Source organism: Typopeltis vanoorti, chromosome 20 (genome assembly GCF_054136105.1).
Source record: "Typopeltis vanoorti isolate ZY-2024b chromosome 20, IOZ_Tvanoo_1.0, whole genome shotgun sequence".
NCBI lineage: Eukaryota > Metazoa > Arthropoda > Arachnida > Uropygi > Thelyphonidae > Typopeltis > Typopeltis vanoorti.
In genome coordinates, this window is record NC_143568.1 from 91,074,908 (window position 1) to 91,097,797 (window position 22,890).

At 35.5% G+C, this 22,890-nt stretch overlaps 1 protein-coding gene across 2 annotated transcripts in view; it reads left to right on the forward strand.

The window, feature by feature from the left end:
• LOC150095642 (leucine-rich repeat and WD repeat-containing protein 1-like) overlaps positions 1-22,890 on the forward strand; it is a 154,362-nt gene that overhangs the window by 49,330 nt on the left and 82,142 nt on the right. For both annotated transcript variants that reach the window (XM_090410281.1, XM_090410282.1), the window contains one exon: positions 492-598. In XM_090410281.1, coding sequence (XP_090266407.1) covers positions 492-598 — 107 coding nt within the window. The remainder of the gene's footprint in view (positions 1-491; positions 599-22,890) is intronic.

The following is a 22,890-nucleotide window of genomic DNA, read 5'->3' on the forward strand; positions in this document are numbered from 1 at the left end:
TTCTGAATCCATATGAATTCTGACACTGCAGGATTTCTGATTAAAAGGTCTAGATTTTGCAAAACACACAATTGAAATCAGCATAATCAATCAAACTTTGATGCTTGATGTAGAATTTGCCATTGTGTTTAGAGCAAGTTATGCAATTAAATCCCAGACAGTTCAACAGAGGAAAATTGTTGATAGAAAAGTAATCAAGTTTTGGTTAATTTTTAATCATGTCCACCTTTTTAAAGACATGTTTCTGGAATTGATGATGATGTAGCACTAATTAGAAATGAGCATAAGTTTCTATCTTATTTTACTAACTGTTAGTGAGATTTTAAAATTGGTTGAAAGTTCAGTGTTACTTTCCTAAAATTTTTCTAAGTAATCAAGACAATATGCTTTCTAATCTGTCCTTTATTTGATTACTTGTAGTAATTTCAAAATTTAAAAAAATGAAATAATGTGATTTTATAAACCTGTTTTTTTTTTGTTTTTTTTTTAAGGAACAACAACAAATATTGTTGCTACATGTGGTAGCAATATTATATGCCTTATTGACTGTTGTTTAGGAAGAGTAATTAAACGTTACAAGCATCACAGTGACACAGAAGTAAGTTACTACTTGCATTTTTGTATTCCTTTTAACAAAACATTTGCATCGTTATAAATACAAATTAATTTTTATCTAGATGCTTGCCAAAGCAAATATGCCATTATAATGAAGTGACATTATAATTATAAATTCTATCCCCATGTTATGAGGATCCATCCAAACTCTCTTATGCTGCTTTAAGTTAGGATAAGAAGCTGCTGCATATGGTTGAGTCTCATTATAGCAAACACATGAAGATCACAAAAATAGTTTGTTGTATTTGGATAGTTTGCTGCATTAATGATTAATTTTTGCTACAAATGTGGTTTTCATCCTGACTCACAATAAACAGTAATCCCAGCTGCCATAGAAGAATCTTTTTCGAGATTCATATTTGACCAAAAAAAAAAAAAAAAATGCCATTTCTGCTCATATATTTCAGTAGTGAGATAACTACTAGAAAATGACAAAACATCCTTTGCACCCCAGCCTGCACTTCAGAGATGTAGACAGACAGATCTTCACTGCTCTGATTATATCAGTCGCTTCTCAAATCAAGACTTGATCATGGATCTCAGGTGTATGCTTTCATCAGAAAATACACTGTAGTAGTTGGATCCAATCCACCATCAGGTAATCAGAATTATGGCTGAAGCATTTTGAACATTCAAATGTTACCTATTCCTCGTCTTTATGTCAAAGCAAATGAACCACCTTTGTCAATTTGGCATGAGCAGCAATCTTTACATGATGCAATTTGAATAAAAGCTGAGACAGCCTATCCATCATAGTCAATTATCTTTTGTTCATGTTAAGAAAATTTGCACAATACCTGTCACACTACCTTTCATTTTTGAATGAAAGTATTACTTCAAGTTCAAAACCTGGAGTGGAGAGTATACAGCACTGATGCACTAAAAATGCAACAACTGTGATACAGCTGTGTACCAACATATAACTTCTCCTTGTACAGATGATTAGTTCAATCTTTCATTCCTCCCTCGGTTTACTAGCAGCTCTTTCAAACACATGCAGCAGAATACTCTGAATTTATATTCTGCAGCTAGAGACTGATTCTATACTTACAGCTCAGAATCAGTCTAGTGGGATCTGCAGCTGCTTCCACAGACAGCATAATATCTAATCAGATTACACTAGAATGTAGCAACTACTGCTAAGTTATTAATGTTATTTAATACAAACAATAGAGCTTTCAGTAAATTACATTAAAAAAAAAACTGTATAGCTCAGTGGATGTGGCGTTTGCATACCACAGTGCTTGACTGCACGAAGGAAGACTTGGTTTCAAATCTAGTTGTAGACTAGAGGAAATTTTTCAAAGCCTTTTTTTCACTGGTTCCTGAGTTAGTCGATATCTGGTACGGGTAAGCGGGTTTTTTCTCACAGAAACTTGGGTTTTTCATCCCATAAACTCAAGAAAATCGACCGTAGAACCCGCATGTGTTATGATATGATAGTACTACATGAAAAATTTACATCATTACCAACTTCCTATCTACAATTTTCCTCCAAATCAGTCTATTGCTTGTCAAGACTCCAATATTATCATTATCAGATCTTATATTTCTATCGTCTAAGGCACATTGTACCGTATCACTCCACCTATATCTTGGACTTCCTCTGGGTCGTTTTCCTGCCAACCTGGCAGAGAACACTTGTTTTGCTAATCTTTCCTCGCCCATTCTGTTTAAGTGACCATACCACCTGAGATTAGCTCTGCTAATGCATTCCTAGATGCTGACAATGTCAATTCTTTCCTAATAATATCCTCGTTTTTAATATGATATTGCTATTGATGCCATCTGTTCACGCCTATAATCTTTCTCAGGACTCTCATATCTGCGGTCTCTAGTCTTTGGTCAAGTGTTTTACTTCTGACCCAGCTCTCATATCCATAAGTTAAAACTGGTTTGAACACTGTCTTGTATACAGCTAATTCAGTGTTCCGACTAATTTCTCTCTTATTCCATATAAATTTATTCAATTGACTTCCCACCATACCAGCTTTGCTGATTCTGTTGTCTATTTCTATATTTAATTTACCATCTTCAGTAAAAATCGTGCCTAAGTAGCTGAAATGTTTTACTTGTTCCACAGGTTCTCCATTCACAACAGAGTTGACATTTTCAATGATTCAGCCTATTTTCATTGTCTTTGTCTTTTTATTGCTGACCTTCATACCATATCTATTATTACAACAGCTATTCAATTTAGTCAGAGAATCTTGCAGACATGTAGCGGATTTATTTAGAAGTATAACATCATCCACATAAAGCAAAGAGCTGACATTAACATCTCCAATTTTGATATCATGTTTAATACCACTTTCCTTCATAATGTGATCCATATAGATAATGAATAACAGAGGGGATAATGTACATCCTTGTCTCACACCAGATTTAACATTAAACCATCTTCCTGTACTTCCTTCAATTTTAACTGCTGGCTTACAACTCAAATAAAGACTAAGTATTGCTTGATATAATGCCCCATTGACACCATATAACTGCAGCTTCTCTCTTGGCACCTTGTCATATGCCTTTTCCAAATCGACAAAACTTAAATACAGATCTTTGTTATATTCCCATGCTTTCTTGACTATTTGTCGTAAAGTGAAGATCTTTTTTTCAAAGTAATTATTCCATACTTCAAGGATATCTTTTTCTCCTGTTTTCATGTCACCTTTATCATCTCTAACTCCTTTTACAGCACTCTTTCCTCCATTTCTAAGCTTCTTCAACAACCTCCAGAATATCTTACCACCTTCTTGACATTTATTTTCTATGTTCTTGCCAAAGTCCTCCCATGACTTTTGTTTAGCTAGTTTTACACAATGTTTAGCTTTCTTACATTTGTCTCTGTATTCTCTAAGAGCACAAGCTGACTTATTTGCCAGGAACTTTTGATATGCTTTATTCTTTTCCTTCACTGCCTCTTTAACATCCTGTGTCCACCATGGAGTCCTGATTTTTCTATCCTTGCAGACAACCTCACCACCTGCCTCTCTGGCTGAATCAATCAGGGTTTTCTTCAAGGCTTGCCATTGAATCTCCAAGGTTTGGTTCCTGTTCTCAAACTCTTTCATTTTTTCTTCAATAATCTTTGTGTATTTTAGTCTACAGTTCACATCTGAGAGCTGCTCAACTTTTATTCGCTTTAAAAATTTCTTACATGTTATTCTTTTCAATATGAAATTCAATTTTATCCTGCTCAAGACTAAATAGTGATCGCTTCCAATTTCAAATTCTCTGTATGCTCTGGTGTCCTGCACCAGGGAGAAAACAGCACTATCAACAATAACATAGTCAATGAGACTTTTCTTATTCCTTGCCTCTTCTCTCCATGTGAATTTGTGCACATTTTTATGTTGGAACATGGTGTTAGTGATAACCAGTCCATGTCCTGAGTAAAAATCCAACAGGTATATGCCATTATTATTAGCTTTGCTCTTTTCTCCAAATTTTTGCAAAATATTTTTGTATGTCTGACAGTCATTTCCTACTCTGCTATTTAGATCCCCAACAAGGACCAACTTTTCCTTTTTCATTGTGTCAGTTGCTTTTTCTATAGCATCAAAAAATTCCTCTACTTCTACCTTAGTAGAACCTTCTGTGAGACCGTATGCACAAATAAAAAAGCTCATTGTCCAGTTCCCCATTCTGATATTTGCCCACATTACTCTATTTGAGACTGCCTGCCATTCAAGAAGATTAGCCTCGTATTTTGTGTTGAATACTATGGCTACTCCTTCTTTTCCTTGATTTCGATTTCCTGAATATAACATTTTGTATTTATTGTTCATAAAGATCTCACCAGTTTTTGCCTTTTTTGTTTCAGTCACCCCTATTATGTCGATCTGGTACTTATCTAATTCCTCAGCTCGCTCCATTTCTTTGCCATTCAGGCTTCTTATGTTGATAGTACCGATCTTTAACTCTGGTGATGTTGAGTTGTGGTGTGTTTTCAGATTTGTTCCCGTAACTGACTTTTCGCTGTTCACCCTGGTTCCCTGGCGAAAACAATGGGGACCTTGTTTAACCAGGCGACGCCCCAGCCGGCATGAAATTTTGTCATGTTGTACCATCGTTTTTTATTTTGGTTTAACAAATAAGAATACAATTTGGTAGGCTAAATCCCAAATTGCAGCCCATCCTCATTCGTTCCGTATCCAGGTAGATACCCAACAGGGTGCACCACGAGAAGGTGAGGATTGGACATTAGGTCAGAAGCCCTGTTTGGTTCTCCGGATTTCTTTAAAAACTATGTGGAGGTCTCCTCTCAGTTATACAGCTTTGACCCTTAAGCAAAAGTTAGATAGGCTAAACGGTCTTGCCTACTCCCTATAAGGGAATAAAAAGGCGTTAGCTGATTTTTATTTTATTTAAAAAAAAAAAAAACTACAAAATATGCATTATTTATACTAATTCAAGAAGCTCTCAGGCACACATAAAAGTCTGGTATATCAGTAATATCCTGTGCTCTCTCTCTCTGATTTAGCATTTGGTTTATCAGACCGAGACTCTATCTGGGTGGTCATCTGTGTTGTATCCCAAGCCATGTTGGTAAGAAGAAAGGCTGTAGATGCAGTACCTAGGTGAAGTCATTTCCTAAGATGCCATCTTCTGCTCATTCTCTACTTGGACTACAAGCAGATTATAAGACAAAAATTAATAATCTGGTAGTAAGCATCATGAAATAGAGAAAATAACAGAGAAGAAGTTGTTCTTGCTCAGCTGTGTATGGGCCTTTTCTTGCACATTTCTTCCTTTAGAAGGATGATGACATATTTATGCGTGAGTACTATTTTGTTGCATTAACCATCATACATATTTTAATGAATTTCCCCTCATTACATCAATGAGTATGCCATTATTTTAGCACTTTCAGTAATTTCCCAGAACCCTACACTCCTCAGATATACAATGCATTTTTAAATTTCTACAAAAGATTAATCTTTTATAGATTCGCATGTATTACTTTTAAAGAGCATTTTTTTATTTATTAATTTTACATTAACTGTGACTTAATCTTTCTTGTATATACATTTACCTTGACTTGTAATTTATACTTATAAAAATTTTACTTTTTTTTTTTCCCTGTTATGCCACATCATATCCCAAGTTGCTAGTGTGCCAGAAAATCAAGCCAAACAATAAACCTTACGTGAGCTCTGCGTACACATTCATAATATCAAGTCACTTCTTAATAACTTTATTTTAAATATATGTTCACTCCCCTAATCTTTTTTTTTTCAAAACTCTCATGAATGTATTCTGTATTCTTTGATCAACTGTTATATTTTGAACCAAACTCTCAGATCAGTAAGTTAAAATTGGGTTGAACATCTATATACAAGCCAGTTTTTGTGTTTTGATTAATTTCTCTCTCTCTCTCTCTTTCATACCATATTAATTTATTCATTTAACTTTCCGCCATTCCAACTTTAGATTATTTTGTCTGCTGATTTTCATACCAGATTTGTCACAGCAGTTATTCAGTTTAGTTAAGAAATTCTGCAGACTTGTTCTGGATATATTTAAGGGTATAACATCATCTACGTAAAGAGTTGATATTAACACCTCAAGTTTTAATATCAGATTTAATGCCACTTTTCTTCATAATGTGATCTACATAAATGATGAACAATAGTGGAGATGTATGCATTCTTATCATATACCTAGTTTTACATCAAACCATCCTCTACCTCCTTCAATTCTGACTGCTGATTTACAACTTAAATATAGACTATGAATTGCTCTGTATAATGTCCCATTTATATCATATAATTGTAGCATTTTGAATAGCTTTTCTCTTCACATCTTGCTGACATTATTAGTATGTATGACAAGTTCGTACAGAGTTCTGACATTAAAGTCAGTAATGCGGTGTCATTTTTCACTGATTGGAGTTTCGTATACGCGTTGATTTAGGCCTAATTTTACACGTGTTTGACTACTGTATGACTACTATTGTATTGCTGGTAAAGACAACAATTTAGGTGCTAGTTTCATTTTTCAAACTTGTTATTGGTTAACTTAAAAAAAATAAAAAAAATTGTTACTAGATGGAGGCTCAGCAGATCTGTTTAAGAAGGAATAATCACCATGTCAATGTACTAACTACTTTTAATGAATTACTTTTTACTGAAATTTTTGTAGATGTGACTTTAGTATGTGAAGGTAATAGACTTGAAGCACACAAAATAGTGTTGTCTGCCTGTAGTTCTTTCTTTTATGGCATATTTCTTGAAAACTCTTGTAAACATCCCGTTGTTATTCTCAATGATATAAAATACATGGATTTAAAAATAATAATAGATTTTATGTACAAGGGTGAAGTGATCATTTCGCAGGACCAACTTGCTGTGCTGCTTAGAAGTTGCACAGCAGGATACTTCCAGTATTGATATTCAGGAAAAGAGTGAACATGACTCAAGTAACCAGGCCTTGTTACTTGCTGAGGTGCAACTGAAAAAATGCAGCACAGAATTGCCACCAGTAATTAAGAAGAAAAGAGGAACATCTCGGAGTAGATATCTTCGTGGTTCTAACAGTAAAAGCATGAAGTCCAATGTGTCATCAAAAGTAAATGAATTAGACACACACACACCAGAAGATACCAACAGGTCAATAAAGTCATTCACAAGTGAAGGAAGGTTAGAACTGTCAGGAATTGATTATCTATTAAATGATATTTCTGTTTCTAATTGAAATATATATCCTAGTCCAACTCAGAACTCATTTTCATCTATCTATACAGAGTTCAGTGTTGGTAAAAGGATCACAACAAAGTGAAGATACAGTAATAGAAATTGAGGAATCACAGGTGGTGATTCCTCAATTTGCTCCAAGATCCAATATCAATCCCAGTAATAAATACGATGCATATTCTTAATACTGTTGAGTTAATTGAAACTCACTCAAATAACATAGAATCAGGGCTAAGTACAGATAGCCAAATATTAGTTCCTTGTTCTGTATCACCTGAATTATCTACTTCTTTTCAAGTTGCACAAAGTATGATAAAAGATATCGAACCTGGTGTCTCACTCTTATTACCTGGAGCTACAGTTTCACCTTGTGCCAGTTCTTTACATCAAGACAGTAGATCCATGATGATGATGATGTCTTGGGATACATCCAGGCCTACTGCTCTTATGCCAAACATTCATAAAATACATGATCAGCAGCTTCCATTACAGGATCAGAATGTTGCTCAAGAGAAGGAAAATGGATCAGTTAATTATCCTTGGATATCCTCGTCAGAACATCAGTGTGGGGACTGCTATAGATTTTGCACGACCAAAAATATCCAAAGACATAATATGAAACTATATGAAATGTCAGACAGGAATATATATTGGATGCTGACATGAAAGCAGAATTGATGATGAGGAGGCAAGAGATGAAATGAAAAGGATTACAGACATACACAGAAGAGTGAAAAAGAGTAGAAGGAAAGATGGCCATGTGAAAGATATATCGAATGATTTGAGAGTGACTCTCAATGGAGATTCCATTATTAGAGGTATGGTGAATGAGAAGATGCATAAGGTTTGTTTTCCTGGTGGTAGAATGGAGAGATTGAAGTGTTGGACATGAGGAATAAGAGAGCACAAGAGTTGGTGATTGTAGTAGGAACAAATGATTTGGATGGGAACAAGGAAAATGCCAGATTGGATTATTAAGGAGAGTAAAAGATAACAGTGTGGTAGGAAAGGTAGTCAGTGTATTGTCAAGGTATGATAGTGATGAATTGAGGAGGCGAGCAAAGACTATGAATGATATGTTAGTGCGGTTATGTGAGGAGAATGGAGTGTATTTTGTGAATGTGTGGGAGGAATTTGAGGGACGGATGGAATTGTATAAAGAAGATGGGCTGCATTTAAATGGTTTTGGTGTGAGTCGGCTAGAGAGATTGTTACTGGCAGGAGAGGTAATGACTGTAATGAATAGATCTGAGGTGGTGCAAAGTGATATGAAAGAGCAAAATAGCAGGGTAGGGAGAGGTATTTGTCAATGAAGTAAATTGGAGGTACAACACAAACAGGGAAACGGGAGGAGTCAGGGTGGACAGGGAGACACTTTATGAAACATGCGGATACTGAATTCAGAGGTGAATGTATAAGTGGGCAAACATAGATTGAGATGGCCTGGGATGAGTGGGGAGAGTTTAGGTGTGAGGAAAATTGTAGAATTAGTGGTAATATAGAGGAAGTGACTGGGGAAGGTATTGAAGAGTCGCATCATAGGAGTGATGTTCATAGGACTTGTAGAAGCAGTAATGATTTCTTATGTTTATTCACTAATGCTAGAAGTATTCGAAATAAGGGGAACGAAATTGTTGCTTTGCTTGAGTCTATTCGCCCCAAAATTGTTGGTATAAGTGAGACATGGTTAGATGACGATGACATCCTGACAGGAATAGAGATGAACGGATACGATATTTTTTGTGAAGATAGACAGGGAAGAAAGGGAGGAGGAGTACCGTTAATGGTAGCAGATGAGTTGTGTCCATCTAAGGTGGATTTGCAAGGTGCAAATAGTGGTCACGGTTTTGAGGCAGTATGGTGTGAGGTAGAAGTAAACAGGATGAAATATTTAGCTGGGTGTTGCTATAGACCTGGTAATATGGAGGGTATGAGAAGGAAATGTATAGGCAAATTGGCCTAGCTAGCAAGAAAAGTTATCATTATGGGCGACTTTAATTATGCTAATATAGACTGGAAGCAAGAGATTGCATCTGGGGGTAAAGAAAATGAATTTTTGCAGTTTTTGAAAGATAATTACCTTAGGCAGCACGTAACAGAGGGTACACAAGGATCAAGAGTATTGGATTTGATCATCTCATCAGATGATGTTATTATAAACGAGGTGTCAAATCTTCCACCAGTTGGTCAGAGTGACCACAAGGTGATCACTTGCAGGGTGACCAGTCATTTGAGAACGCTGTTAGAAAGGGATATATGTGGAATTATAAGACTGGTAATTACGCAAGTTCAGGAAACAGCTTGCGATAATAAATTGGAAAGTTGAACTGGATGGAAAGGATATCAGTGCTAGTTGGGCCATACTCAAGAACTATTTGGTGGAGGCAATATCAGAATATATTCCAAAGGTTAAGGGGGTAAATAGAGTAGATGTAAAATGTATGAATCAAGAGATAAGGTATGCAATCTGGAAGAAGAAGGTATTATGGAAGAAACACAAAATAGTATTTATAACAACCAATTGCATGGGAAGTACAAAGAGCAGACGAGGAAGATGACTAGCTTGATAAGGGTAGAAAAAATGCAGTATGAGCAGCAGTTAGCTAAAGCGGCCAAAAAAAATCCTAAGGAGTTTTTCTGATATGTGGCCAGTAGAAGAAAGAACGATTATGGTAGAATGGGATTGATTGGTGAAAATGGAGGAATGATAACTGCTGCAGAAGATATTGTTGAGATATTTAGTGAGCAATTTTTAAAGGTATTTCATTCTTGTGAATGTGGCATCATGTAGAACTTGAAAGCAGTGGGAAAGAAGGAGGAGGGAACTGTTTGTAAGTGAACAGGAGGTATATGAGGAATTGAATAGACTTGATGTAAATAAGGCTGTGAGACTTGATGCTATTTCACCATGTGTCTTGAGGGAATGTACCAGAGAGTTAACAACAGCTTTTGCATATCTTTTCAACATGAGTCTCTCACTGGGTCAAGTTCCAAGGGAGTGGAAAGAGGGTAAAATTGTTCCAATTCATAAGGGAGGTGATAAGAGTAAGGCTTTGAATTATAGACCAGTCTGTGTATCTGGAGTTGTGGTCAAGATATTAGAGAAGTTATTTAGGACTAAGATTCAGAATTGGGTTGACAACAGAAAAATACTCTTTGGCAGCCAGCATGGATTTACTAAAGGAAGATCATGCTTTAGCAATCTGCTTGCTTTTTATAATAAAGTGACAAATGCGTTGGATAAGGGTGTTGCATATACAGTGGTATATTTAGATTTTGCAAAGGCATTTGATAAATTGCCACATGACAAGCTGGTAATTAAATTAGAATGGATGGAGCTGAACAATAGATTGGTTCGCTGGATTGGAGATTGGCTGTCTGATAGGTATCAGTGAGTTGTCTATGGAGGAGCGATATCCCAGAAGAGGAAAGTTACTAGTGGTGTACCTCAAGGGTCTGTTTTGGGTCCATTGCTGTTTATTTTGTATGTAAATGATATTTGGAGAGGTCTGAATGGTGATATGCAGTTGTTTGCAGATGATGCAAAGTTGGGGAGAGCTATCAGGAGTAGTGGGGATGCTGTGGCTCTGCAAGAGGACTTGAATACACTGGCTGAATGAGTGGGGATGTCAATTCAATGTTTCAAAGTGTAAGGTTTGAAATTTGGGAAGCAGAGATGGGATGTAAAGTACACAATCGGTGGAAATATCTTGGAGGAGGTAGAGGAGATGAGAGATCTGGGATTGATTGTAGACAAGGACCTAAAATTTCGGGGACATGTTACTAAAATTGTGACAACAACAACAGAGTGGATAATGGGAATGATGCGGAGGACATTGACTTGTAGAAGTAAGGATGTTATGGTTCCTTTGTATAAGGCTTTGATCAGGCCACATATGGATTACTGTGCACAGATCTGGTCACCTGGTTTTCAAAAAGATGAAGATGCGTTGGAAAAAGTTCAGAGGCAATTGACTAAGGTGGTTTCTGGTCTCTGGAATGTAGAGTATGAAAACAGATTTACAAAATGCAATTTGCAGAAATTGGTGGATAGAAGGAGGAGGGGAGGATATCATTGAGACCTATATGCTTTTAAGAGGTTATTACCAGATTAATGTCAGGGAAGTTTTGCACTGAATGGGTGAGGATAGCAGAACAAGAGGTCATCCCTGGAAGCTGTGTAAGGAAGGTGTGAGCAAGGGAGTGAGGAGCGGGTTTTTTTGCATGGAGAGTGGTGAGTGATTGGAATGCATTGCCTGAGAGTGTGGTGAGTGCAGAGACAGTGAATATATTTAAGGCGCGGTATGATAAACTGTGTATATAACAATGGACCTCCCATGATGAGTCTTTGACTCCATGGAGGTTTTTATAATAATAATAATAATAATAATTTTTTTTCCAGCTTTATAAAACTTAAATATAGGTGTTTATTATGTTCCTATGATTTCTCATAAATTTCTTAAAATTACTTAAAATCTGATTCTGACAATTTGTTTGGTCTAAAAGAGTAAAATCAATATGGACTTACTCCTCGGAACATGCCAAAAATAATTCCCTTAAGTGAAAATCTGCTAATTAAAAAAATAATGAAGACATGTGCTACAAGATCTAGTGTTAAATAAGATGGATATCATGTTTTCCCCCATAAGAAGGTAAAATAGAGTTCCTAGAGGAAGTCCAATTTGATGATGTCCTGAATATTTTTCCTGATTAAGAAATTTTGGACACTAACCATCCGCAATTCTCCAGAAAGAAAAATCTAAAGCCAATGATCTCAAAACCTCACAACATCAAAAACCAGATGATACCACAAAAATTAATAATGAAAACATTTTTACAATGGAATTGTTGTGGATTCCATCAAAACATTTATGACATCAAGGCTCTCTTGCACAAGTATACACCAATCTGCCTTTGCTTGCAGGAAACATACTTGAAGGAGAGGGTGGGAGATGGATCTGTTAATAGAGAAGTTGCCATCTTTGTGCATAACAATAACCCCTTCCAGCAAGTTCTATTTAATAAAAGCATATGGGCAGTTTCCATCTGAGTCTCAATCAGATCTCTTATAATATTATGTTGCATCTACTTACCTCCTGCAAATAAGGATAACCTTGATGATCTCATATTGCAGTTACCATCCCTTTGCTTTTATTTGGGGATTTTTAAGATGCAACCCTGTGGAGTAGTGCCCAAACTAATATCAGAGCATATGCTTGACAACAATAATCTTTCCCTCTTGAATACAGGAAGAAATACCTTCTTCTATATGCCTACCCAAACATTCGCTTCCATTAAGTTAACTATCTGCTCACCCTTCCACTCTTTAAGGAAGAAACTTATTTGGAAGCCATCACTTCCTTGTGATATCCACTTTTTTGCATTGGCAATCATGTACTACATCATGGATATCATAGTGAAAAATCAAACAAGCTGACTGGCTCACCTTCCCTTCCCTAGCAGAATTTGATTCTGCAACAGTCAGCATCTCTCCTATCAGTGGGGCATTGAATCATGTGAAAGAGTGTATTACACAAGTTTCCACAATACCAATTCTTGAAACATCCAGTTGTTTTTCATTTTTTCCTAAACCAAGGTTAACTCTGATTGTACAGCAATTAAGGATGCACAGAAGAAAGCTTGGAGTATCTTTTGCAGATACCCCACAACAAACCTCATTGCTTTCAGATATGCCCAAGCAAGACACATCTGTCATCGGAGCCAAAAGGAATTCTGGATCTAATACATATTTTCCATAACAAGAGCAACCAACAGCAAAGCAGTGTGGGTTAAAATTTAGAATATGAAGAGCAAATATACCACCGGCCCACTTTCCATCCATAAACATAATGGATGTACAATTGCCAACAATATCAGGGGAGGTTTTTGCCAAAATTTCAGCAACATCTTATTCCCTGTAGTTTTTTGCTCAAAACTGCAGAGCAGAAAAATAACAAATTCTATTATTTTCAAGTGGCAAAGAAGACTACAACAAGCCATTCACAAAACAAGAAATGAAAGCTGCTTTGCTTAAATGTCACCCAGCTACTGTTGAACTAGATAGCATCCACCATGAGATGATCAGGTGTGCCAAGGATCAACTACTGTACTTATTCAACAGAATTTTCTGTGAGAAAATTTTCCCAGATACCTGGTAAATGGCATTTAATTGCCTTTCCTTAGCCAAGATAGAATTCAAAATCCCCAGTAAACTATTGATCAATGGCTCTGACCAGCTACTTGTGCAGGATTCTGGAAAAAAATTGTTAACTCTTGTCTTTTATAGTTTCTGGAGCAAACAACTTTTTTTTTCCAGAATTTAGTCTGGCTTCTGCAAATGTCATTCAACAACCAATCATCTAGTCTGATAGGAAGTATCCATTTGAAATGACTCCCTGAAATGCAAGCACTTAGTATCAGTTTTCTCTGATATGGAAAAAAGCATATGACACCGCTTTGTGATTTGGAATATTGAAAAACATACACAACTTTGGTCTCAGAAGGAATTTCTCTCTCTTTTTTTTTTATCAAAAACTTTTTGTCCAACCAAATCTTCCAAGTCCAAGTGGAAACACTCTTTCCCAACTATGTACCCAAGAGGAGGGAGTGCCACAAGGTTAAGTGTCACGTTCTTTGCAATCAACGTCAACTCAGTAACTGAACAACTTCCTCCAACTGTAAGTAATGCCATCTATGTGAATGAATTTACCATCTTCTGTCATTTGTGTAATATGAAGGTCATGGAAAGATAGTCAATGCAGCAAGACAGTTCATATGCATTTTTGCTGCAGATGTCATCTTCATCCTGACCTAGAACTCAGACTATGACAAACTTCAATCATTCTTGGGACTCTTGTTTGACAAGAAACTCAGTTTCCTTTTTCATATATGCCAGTTGCAAGATAAGTGCCATAAAGCAATGAATGTACTTCACCCTCTTATCTTCCACTTCTTAAAGTTCAGACAGATGTTCTTTGCTTCAATTGTACCATTCAGTAATGAGATCGAAACTTGATTATGGGTCTCAAGTCTGTGCTTCTTCTGGAGAAAGTACTCTGTGATGGCTGGACCCTATCCACCATCAAGCCATAAGAATTGCAACTGGAGCATTTTGATCTTCACTGACCCCTAGTCTGTATGTCGAAGCAAATGAACCAACTCTGTTTCATTGACATCAGCAGCTATCTCTTCTCTGCTATACACTATGAAAATAAAATCCATGCTAAAGCATCCCACGTGGTCAATTATTTTTTTGCCCATGGTGAGAGAATTTGTACAACACTCATCAAACTGCCATACACCCAGTGGTGAGCTATGGAAATATTAACAAAGGGCTCGAATCGTCGAGGGAAAAAAAAAAAAAACTACACCAACGCCATCTATCGCCGACCGCCACCACTAGTATTTCCAGAGACAATCGCAAACATCCATTTCCACGGTGGGATGTTTATAAACAAAATAAATTTATTTTGTTTGCGATAGAAGTTTTTATGACAAACAATCTATAAATAATACATAAATATTATCTAAACACAATAATATTGAAATACGTTATATTTCTCTTTTGTTTTTATACTTCAAGTGATAATCAACAGTACCAATCAAGGGACATTATTTTATAGTCCTATTTATTTATATGAGACTACCAAAATTGAATTCTTATTTGTAAAATGGTAGTAACAGTAACTATAATATTTTATTTAATAAAATCACTTTCGAAATTATGAGATGATTTTACATGAAAAAAAACAACAAAACTCGCTGTCTGGTGCACATTTACCCAGAAAAAACTCTCTCTCCTCTACAGGTTAACATTTACAAACAATTACTTTAAGGAAATACTTATGACAACAGCTGCAACACCTTATTTCCTCCTTCATGCCTTGTGTTCTTCTAGGAGGATCTCTAGCTGAGTGATGATTTTCTAGAAAAGATTTGACATAGGGATTCGGATTAAGTTTATTCAAGAGTTTCCCATTTATACATATTTTCATTAAATCCGAAATATGTTATAGTGAGAGAAGATCTCTTCATCGTTACGATGTGATTCATCACACTAAAAGCTCATTCAGCTTCAGCACTGCAAACTGCAATTGTTGCCATAATCGCTTTGGCTTTTTTCACCATGCTGGGAATTTCATTTTGTAACTTTCCAGTCAAAGCCATTTCCACTAAATCTCTAAAATCATTAATTTTAATTTCATATTTCAAAATAAAATTTAAAAATCTTATCTTTTTTTTTCCTTCTAACCATGGACACGTAACTTCTTCCATACTCCATGTTTCAGGATAACATACATTTAAAATGTTTTTGAGTTCTTCATCTTTCAAATCCTCATAATTTTCATTTTTAAGTTTAAAATTTCTTTGCTGCATTAATCTATCCTTTAAAGACATTATAAGAGAGTTCAGTAATGTTTCTCGTGGTAGTTTGTGAAATCTGATTTTGCTTTCAATTGCTATTCCTTCAAACTGTTTTGATTTTAACATGGTATCAATTTTAGATTCACAAGAACCTACAGAATTTTTAAAATCATTAATTGTTCACATGAATAAGGAGTTAGCCCTTATAATACTTATATTGCGACTTTGTAGAGCTTCTGACAGATATGATAATTCCTGTAGGATATCAATCATTAATGCTAGATCTTTTAAAAATTCAAATTGAGAAGTCGGTTTAAAAAGCCCTTATATTTATCATTCGATGCAAAAGCTTGCATAAAGCTAGGTAATTTCCCCACATAGCAAGAGCTGTTCGTAAACTGCAAGCTGCCCATCATGGTCCAAACACACAGCCAATCTTTAAAATTTCGATACCAAGGTCTTTTGCAATCGTATTTAATTCTCATTGATGTTTGGGTGATTGAAGATGATGAAAAGCATATAATTTATCCATAAATATTTCAAAATGATTTATTTCTTTAATGTTTTTTATCGAATCGTGTAATGCTAATTGTAAACAATGAGCTACGCAATGCCAAATCACAATGTTGGGATATTTTTGTAGAAGTTTGATTGCAACACCTGATTTGTTTCCTGGCATTACACTAGCTCCATCAGAACAAACTGCAATAAGATGATTTTTTAAATTGTTGTCAAAAAATCTATATGAATTTAAAGTATCATGTATACATTCTGCGGTGGTATTTTCTAGTTTTGCAAGATCTACAAAAATCATACATGGCTCAGTGAGCTCAACTTGTATGTGAATAACTAAAACACTTTTTTTCTATAATAACAGACGAATTGACAACATTATCGATTTGGCTGCTAAATTTTGCTTTTTTTTTTCTATTATTTTGGAGAATATTTCTAATTTTATTTGTTTAGAAATATGTTCAACTATTCTAATTCATGAGAATCTAGAATGCAATGATAATCCTAGAACAATATCATTTTTAATTTGGAGCTCGATTAAATCTGGCAAATCAGACATAGGTCGATTTCTCTTCACCAAACTATAAACAGAATTAAACATTTTTGAAGTTATCAATATTTCTTTTTCATTTAGTTTGTCAATGAAATTTGATAATATAGATTTGCTACATTCTTCATTTATTTTTATGATTTTATTATGAGCAAATGATTCATTATGTTTGGATAACTTTTTATGCAAACAGTTCTTGAGTCTGTAGTGTTTCCATTCGGTTCCATTTTCATTTCTACCATTCCTTTCATGATAAAACAACTTTTTTCTCCTTCAACACTTAAGTTTTTATATTTTGAGCAAACACGACATTCTAATTTACCAGTTTTAACTTCTAACCACTTATACACACTGCATTTAGAAATGCAATGCTTGCTTCTTGTTCCAGCAATCAGGTAAATTATTTTCTTTTTCTCCTCCAACTTGTTTCATATTCAATCAATCAATGTACATATTATCTTCAAACTTCATCTTCGACTTCATTTTCAATAGCAGTAGAATCAGCAGAATCACTTTTCATTATTTTTTTTCCCAAAAAAATTTAATATAATAAATTTCACTGTCTTTTCATGTTTCATGGATAAAAATACCTTTACAATTATAAAAATAAAATTTGCTGAATCTACAGTTTTTAAATTTATTATTATTTTTAAATTTTAAACACAAACAACTGTTATACATCAGTGTACTGATGAACACAGAACTAATGTCCACTGGAACAACCCTCTGATGACAGTTTTACGAACATCTGATTGTCTAGTGGTTTTACCATACGATTGCATATTTATTTTCAAACTTTCATTATAGAGGAGTTGAAACAATAATTCCAAATAATCTATACACTGCCGAATATACAAATTTTTGTTAGGTTACCGAAAGAGTTTGTCGCTTAATATATTTCAAAAAATTATGTTTTTTTTTTAAATAAAAAGTAAAGAAGAATAACAAGGGGCTTGCAAATTTGAGAAAAATTTAACAAAGGGCTCGCACAAGCCCCTTATAGCTTACCACTGCATACACCCCTTTTGTTTACAAGCAAAAGCTCTCTTACAAGCTCTAGTAAGAAAAGCCACGCAGTGTTTCTTTCTGCAGGCTATCCCAATATTTCACTCTCCTGTTGTCTACCAACAGCCCTTTTGAGCAACTAGAATACTGATTTTGTGCCTGTCTACACTGATGGTTCAAATTTAAAGGCTCTAGTGAGATCTTCTGCTGTCTTCTCAGACAGCATAATACCTGCTCAGATCCCACTGTAATGTAACAACTTCACTATCGGACTATATGCGATAGACCTTGCCTTAAACTACACACAATCAGAACACTACCAAAGGTGCATTATATATACAGATTCACAGAGCTGTCTACAGGCAGTAAGAGTTGCAGAAACATCCAGGGCTCTCTTGTATCCAACACATTCTCTCTCTCAATTATTGAAGCTACATGTGCTTCTGTTGGATCCCAAGCCACATTGAGATTAATGGAAATGAAGCTACAGATACTGCAACTAATTCAGCTTGTTTTTCAATCTTCCATCATCTGACTGTTCTGTTCACCGATTACAGACAGATCTTAAGAAAGAAACTTTTATCCACTTAAAATAAAATAAACTATATCAAAGCAAGCCTAAATTAAATTATAGCATTCTAGTCTATGCAGGAACTGTAAAGAGGAAGTTATTCTTACCCAGCTCTGTCTATGTCATAATTATCTTACTCCATCCTCTTGAAAGATGATGAATATGCCTGTGTAAGAGTTGTATGATTCCAGACTAACCATCATTCATATTTTAATCGATTATCCTCATTTCATCAGTGAACATGGTCTCAGTTTCACCAAGTGTCATTTTTGTTTTCAAATTTTCAGATCATTAGTATCTATCACTTTATATAGCATTTATGTACTGCATACATTTTTATTAATTGAACTTAATATGTATTAAGTTTTTAACACCTGTCTTTTTATTTATGTTTTTGTGAATTTCTTTACACTTAATTTTACACACCTTTTTACATTTTTTTTATACTTTTTTTTTTGTGATTCCCACTTACAAAATGTTATTAGCAAACCTTGTCCATAGGTGGGCTCAGAATTTTTTTCCCATTTTTATCAATTTTATATTATATCTTTTTTTTTAATAAGATTTTTTTTTTTTTTACAGTCTGGAACCCCTACACTCTAGAGACCAAACACGGAGCTTTTTCAAGTCACTTCAATCTTCCAATAAGTAGGGTAGTGGTCTCACACTGTGCGATGATATTCATCTCCCATCTAAAGACAATTGCAAACATCCATGCCCACAGCGGAATTTGAACCCGTAATAACCTGTTGGTTGGAGAGTACACTAACCACTCGGCCAACCAGTCTGGCAATTATTTATTTTCATACCTGTTTATGCTATTTTTTGTGTGTGTTTCTTATGTATTTATTACATTACATTAGGGGTCTTCAATGCATGGCTCGCAGGCCACAGATGGCCTGCAGAGCTCTTTGCCGTGACCCACCGGTTATTTTGAAAAAATAACTCCTTAACATTAAAATGCAATTAAATAAAAAATAATTTTAATGAAGCCACTAAGCTATGCTGCGTTATTTAGAATTGTAAGATGCTTTCCAGATTCACAAGGAAGGCTGTGCATTTGATACTAAGCTATATGTGAACATATTTATTTTTATAAAATCCTATAAAAATAAATATTAAATAGACATGCTTCTTCATTCATCTACCAGTGCCAAGCGGTACTTAAGTACTAGTACTAATGTCGCAGGTTGATGGCTGAAGCAGTAGTTCGTTCGAGTGACTGTCTAGTGCCTTCCAGATACATCTTGAAGGTTCTTGATACTTCGTTATTTTCATATAAATACAAGAGGATCTCATCCACAGTCAGTCAGTCGTGAACAGTGTGATATTCGTGTATAAGCGCACGCAGCTTCGTCATGTCAGCCATAGCCTATTGTGGTTTTATATTGCCAGACTTTTTTCATTAGTGTGAGACATATTCAGTGGATAATAACTGGTACACAGCCATTTTGGATCATTTTTTGGGTTCACCCTCCATCACTATGGTGTCTATGAGTAAAAAGCATAAATCAAGTGATTCTTGTCAGGTTTTTAATAAAAAGTGAACCAATTTGTACTTTTTTTGTGTCGATTGACGATAAGCCAGTGTGTTTAATTTGTTGTGAGTCAATTTCAAAAGAATACAATATAAAATGACACTATGAGACAAAGCATGCGTCCAATTTCGATCACCTTCAAGGGCGGCTTCATGTGGGCAAAGTGAACCGTCTCCAAATTGATTTAAAATGCCAGCAGGGTATGTTTAAAAGGCAGAGGGAAGAGAGCGAACCATGCATCAAAGTAAGTTATGTAATAGCTGAAAAAATTGCTAAAAAATCAAAAGCCTGCTTGGACGACAAGTTTGTGAAAGGGTGTCTCATCGCTGCTGGGGATATTCTGTGTCCAAATAATAAGGAAGTGTTTAAAAAATCGAGTTTGTCTGGGGTAATTGTAGCATGACGTATAGAACTTGCCAATGACATTGAAGGAACTTTAAAAAAAATGGTTGTCTGAATTTACGTCATATTCTTGCTTTAGATGAGAGCACAGATGTGAAGGATACAGCACAACTGGCTATCTTTGTCAGTGACATTGATCAACAGTTCACTGTGACAGAACTGCTAGCGCTCGTACCTATGAAGGGAATGACAAAAGGCACTGATATTCTTGAAGCCGCCAAGAAAACTCTCCATCTTTTCGACCTCAGCTTAACCAACCTCAAGGGTGTGGTAACTGATGGTGCCCCTGCTATGATGGGAAAGAACAAAGGATTTGTTGCTCTGCTACGGAAAGAACTGGAACTAGAAGTAAAAGATTTCATCCATTACCACTGTTTAATCCACCAAAGAATTTGTGTGCGAAAACTATTGGATTTGAGAATGTCATGAAAGTTATTGTGACTGTCATCAACATTATTAGGGCAAGAGGATTGAATCATTGTCAATTCCAAGAGTTTTTGACCCAAGAGTGTGAAGCGGAACATGGCGATGTGGTTTATTATAGTGATGTGCGTTGGTTTAGCAGAGGGAAGGTTCTTAAAAGAGTCTTTGACTTAAGGAGCAAAATACAGCAGTTCATGCAAACCAAGAAGAATCTGATTGCAGAATTTAACGATCCAAAGTGAATGACAGACTGTGCCTTTGTGACTGACATCTCGTTGCATATGAATGACTAAATACATGGCTACAATCCAAAGATCAACTGGTGCACACACTGTTTGATCACATCAAAGCTTTTGTGGCCAAGCTCAAACTTTGGGAAGTACAACTCGCAAAAAAAGACTTAATTCATTTTCAGCTTCTTGCCGAGTCCAACTGTTCGTCTCTTGATGAATACGCTACAATAGCCGTGTTGCGAAGTGAGCTCGAAGAGAGATTTAGTGATTTTCATAACTAACAGGCTTCTTTAGATTTATTTTCAATGCCATTCAGTGTCAATGCTGCCTAAATGCCAGGCTGAGTACAAATGGAGCAGCTTGAACTCCAAAATAACTCTTCTTTGGCAGAAAAATTATTCAATGTGCCCTTGCTTACATTTTACAAAGACTACATTTCTGAGGATGCATTCCCTAATCTTTGCCGGCATGCTTTGAAGATGTGCACTTTTGTTAGGAAGCACATACTTATATGAGCAGTCTTCTTCTCCAGAATGAAGCATGTGAAGTCCAAGACGAGAACTCAGATTACGGACCAACATCTCGAGAATACTCTGCGCATAGTGACTTCCAGCATTGATGCCAAGTTGCCCATTGACATTGTAAAAAATGAACGTTTTCTTCATTAAATTATCTATTTTTAAGTATTGATTATATTTACTTAACATGAACCCAACTCCTACGCTCTTAAAGCTGAGTTTGTTTATTTTTATAGGATTTTATGTCAAGTATCAAGTGCACAGCATTCCTTGTGAATCTGGAAAGCATCTTACAATTCTAAATACCGCAGTATAGCTTAGTGGCCCGCAGGCTTCATTGAAATTTTTAACGTGGCCTGCACTGCTGAAAGGTTGAAGACCCCTGTATTGCATACTGCTGTGACATGTATTTGCACAGTATGACATCTGTCCTTGTAGCACTAAATCCTAAACCAAACCAAACTCTACTTGAATTTGCATGTGATTCCAGAATTTAAAAATTTTTGTGCTTCGTGTTATACTGTGCTCCTAATTCTTTTCCTAGTTACTGTTGCATGAATGTAACATCTTTTAGTTATTATTTAGATGACTCTCAACTGTTTTGTTTCGGTAATACCAGTTATGTTGATGTGGTACTTCGCTAAGTCTTCCGCAGCTGCACTTTTCCATTAATACCTGTTATGCTAATGGTGCCAATCTTGAACTTTTGATGTTTGTATTTCTTCAATAACTGACTTTTCACTGTTTACCCTGGTTCTGTGATGAAAACAAGGGGGGGACCATGTTTAACCAGACAATGCTGCAGCTTGCATGACTCTTCATGTTGTACCATCACTTTCTTTTTGGTTTAAACTAGTACAGAATACACTTTGGTCCGCTAAATCCCAAATTGATACTTTTTATTTTGATTGTGCTTGTCTTGAACCCTTGATTTGAATTTGGATTTGTTTTAATATTTGACTTTTCACTCTTTACCTTGGTTCTGATGAAGATGAAACCATGGGGGACCTTGTTTAACTGTGCAATTCTGCAGCTTGCATGATTATCGTGTTGTACCAACATTTTCTTTTCAGCTAAAATTAATACAGAATACACATTGATCAGCTAAATCCCAAATTGCTATCCTCATTCTTTTAATATCCAGCTAGATGTCTACTAATGGGATGCATCACAAGAAGGTGAAGCATGGACATCATATTAGAAGACCCTGTCATTTCTCTGCATTCCGTAGATGTCTATGTGAAGTTCTTCTCCCAGCATTGATCCTTAAGCAGTTCCTATATTATTTATTCATCAGTTTTTTATATAGCTGTTTATTTATTTTAGAGCAGTCCTGTCCAGTTGTGTAAAATATGTTATTATATTAAGATTAAGATTAAATAATCTGGGTGCTTGTTCTCAAATAAATGCAGCATTTTTTTTTATCAGAGCCCACTTCTGTCCTCTGATAAGCAACATGATGG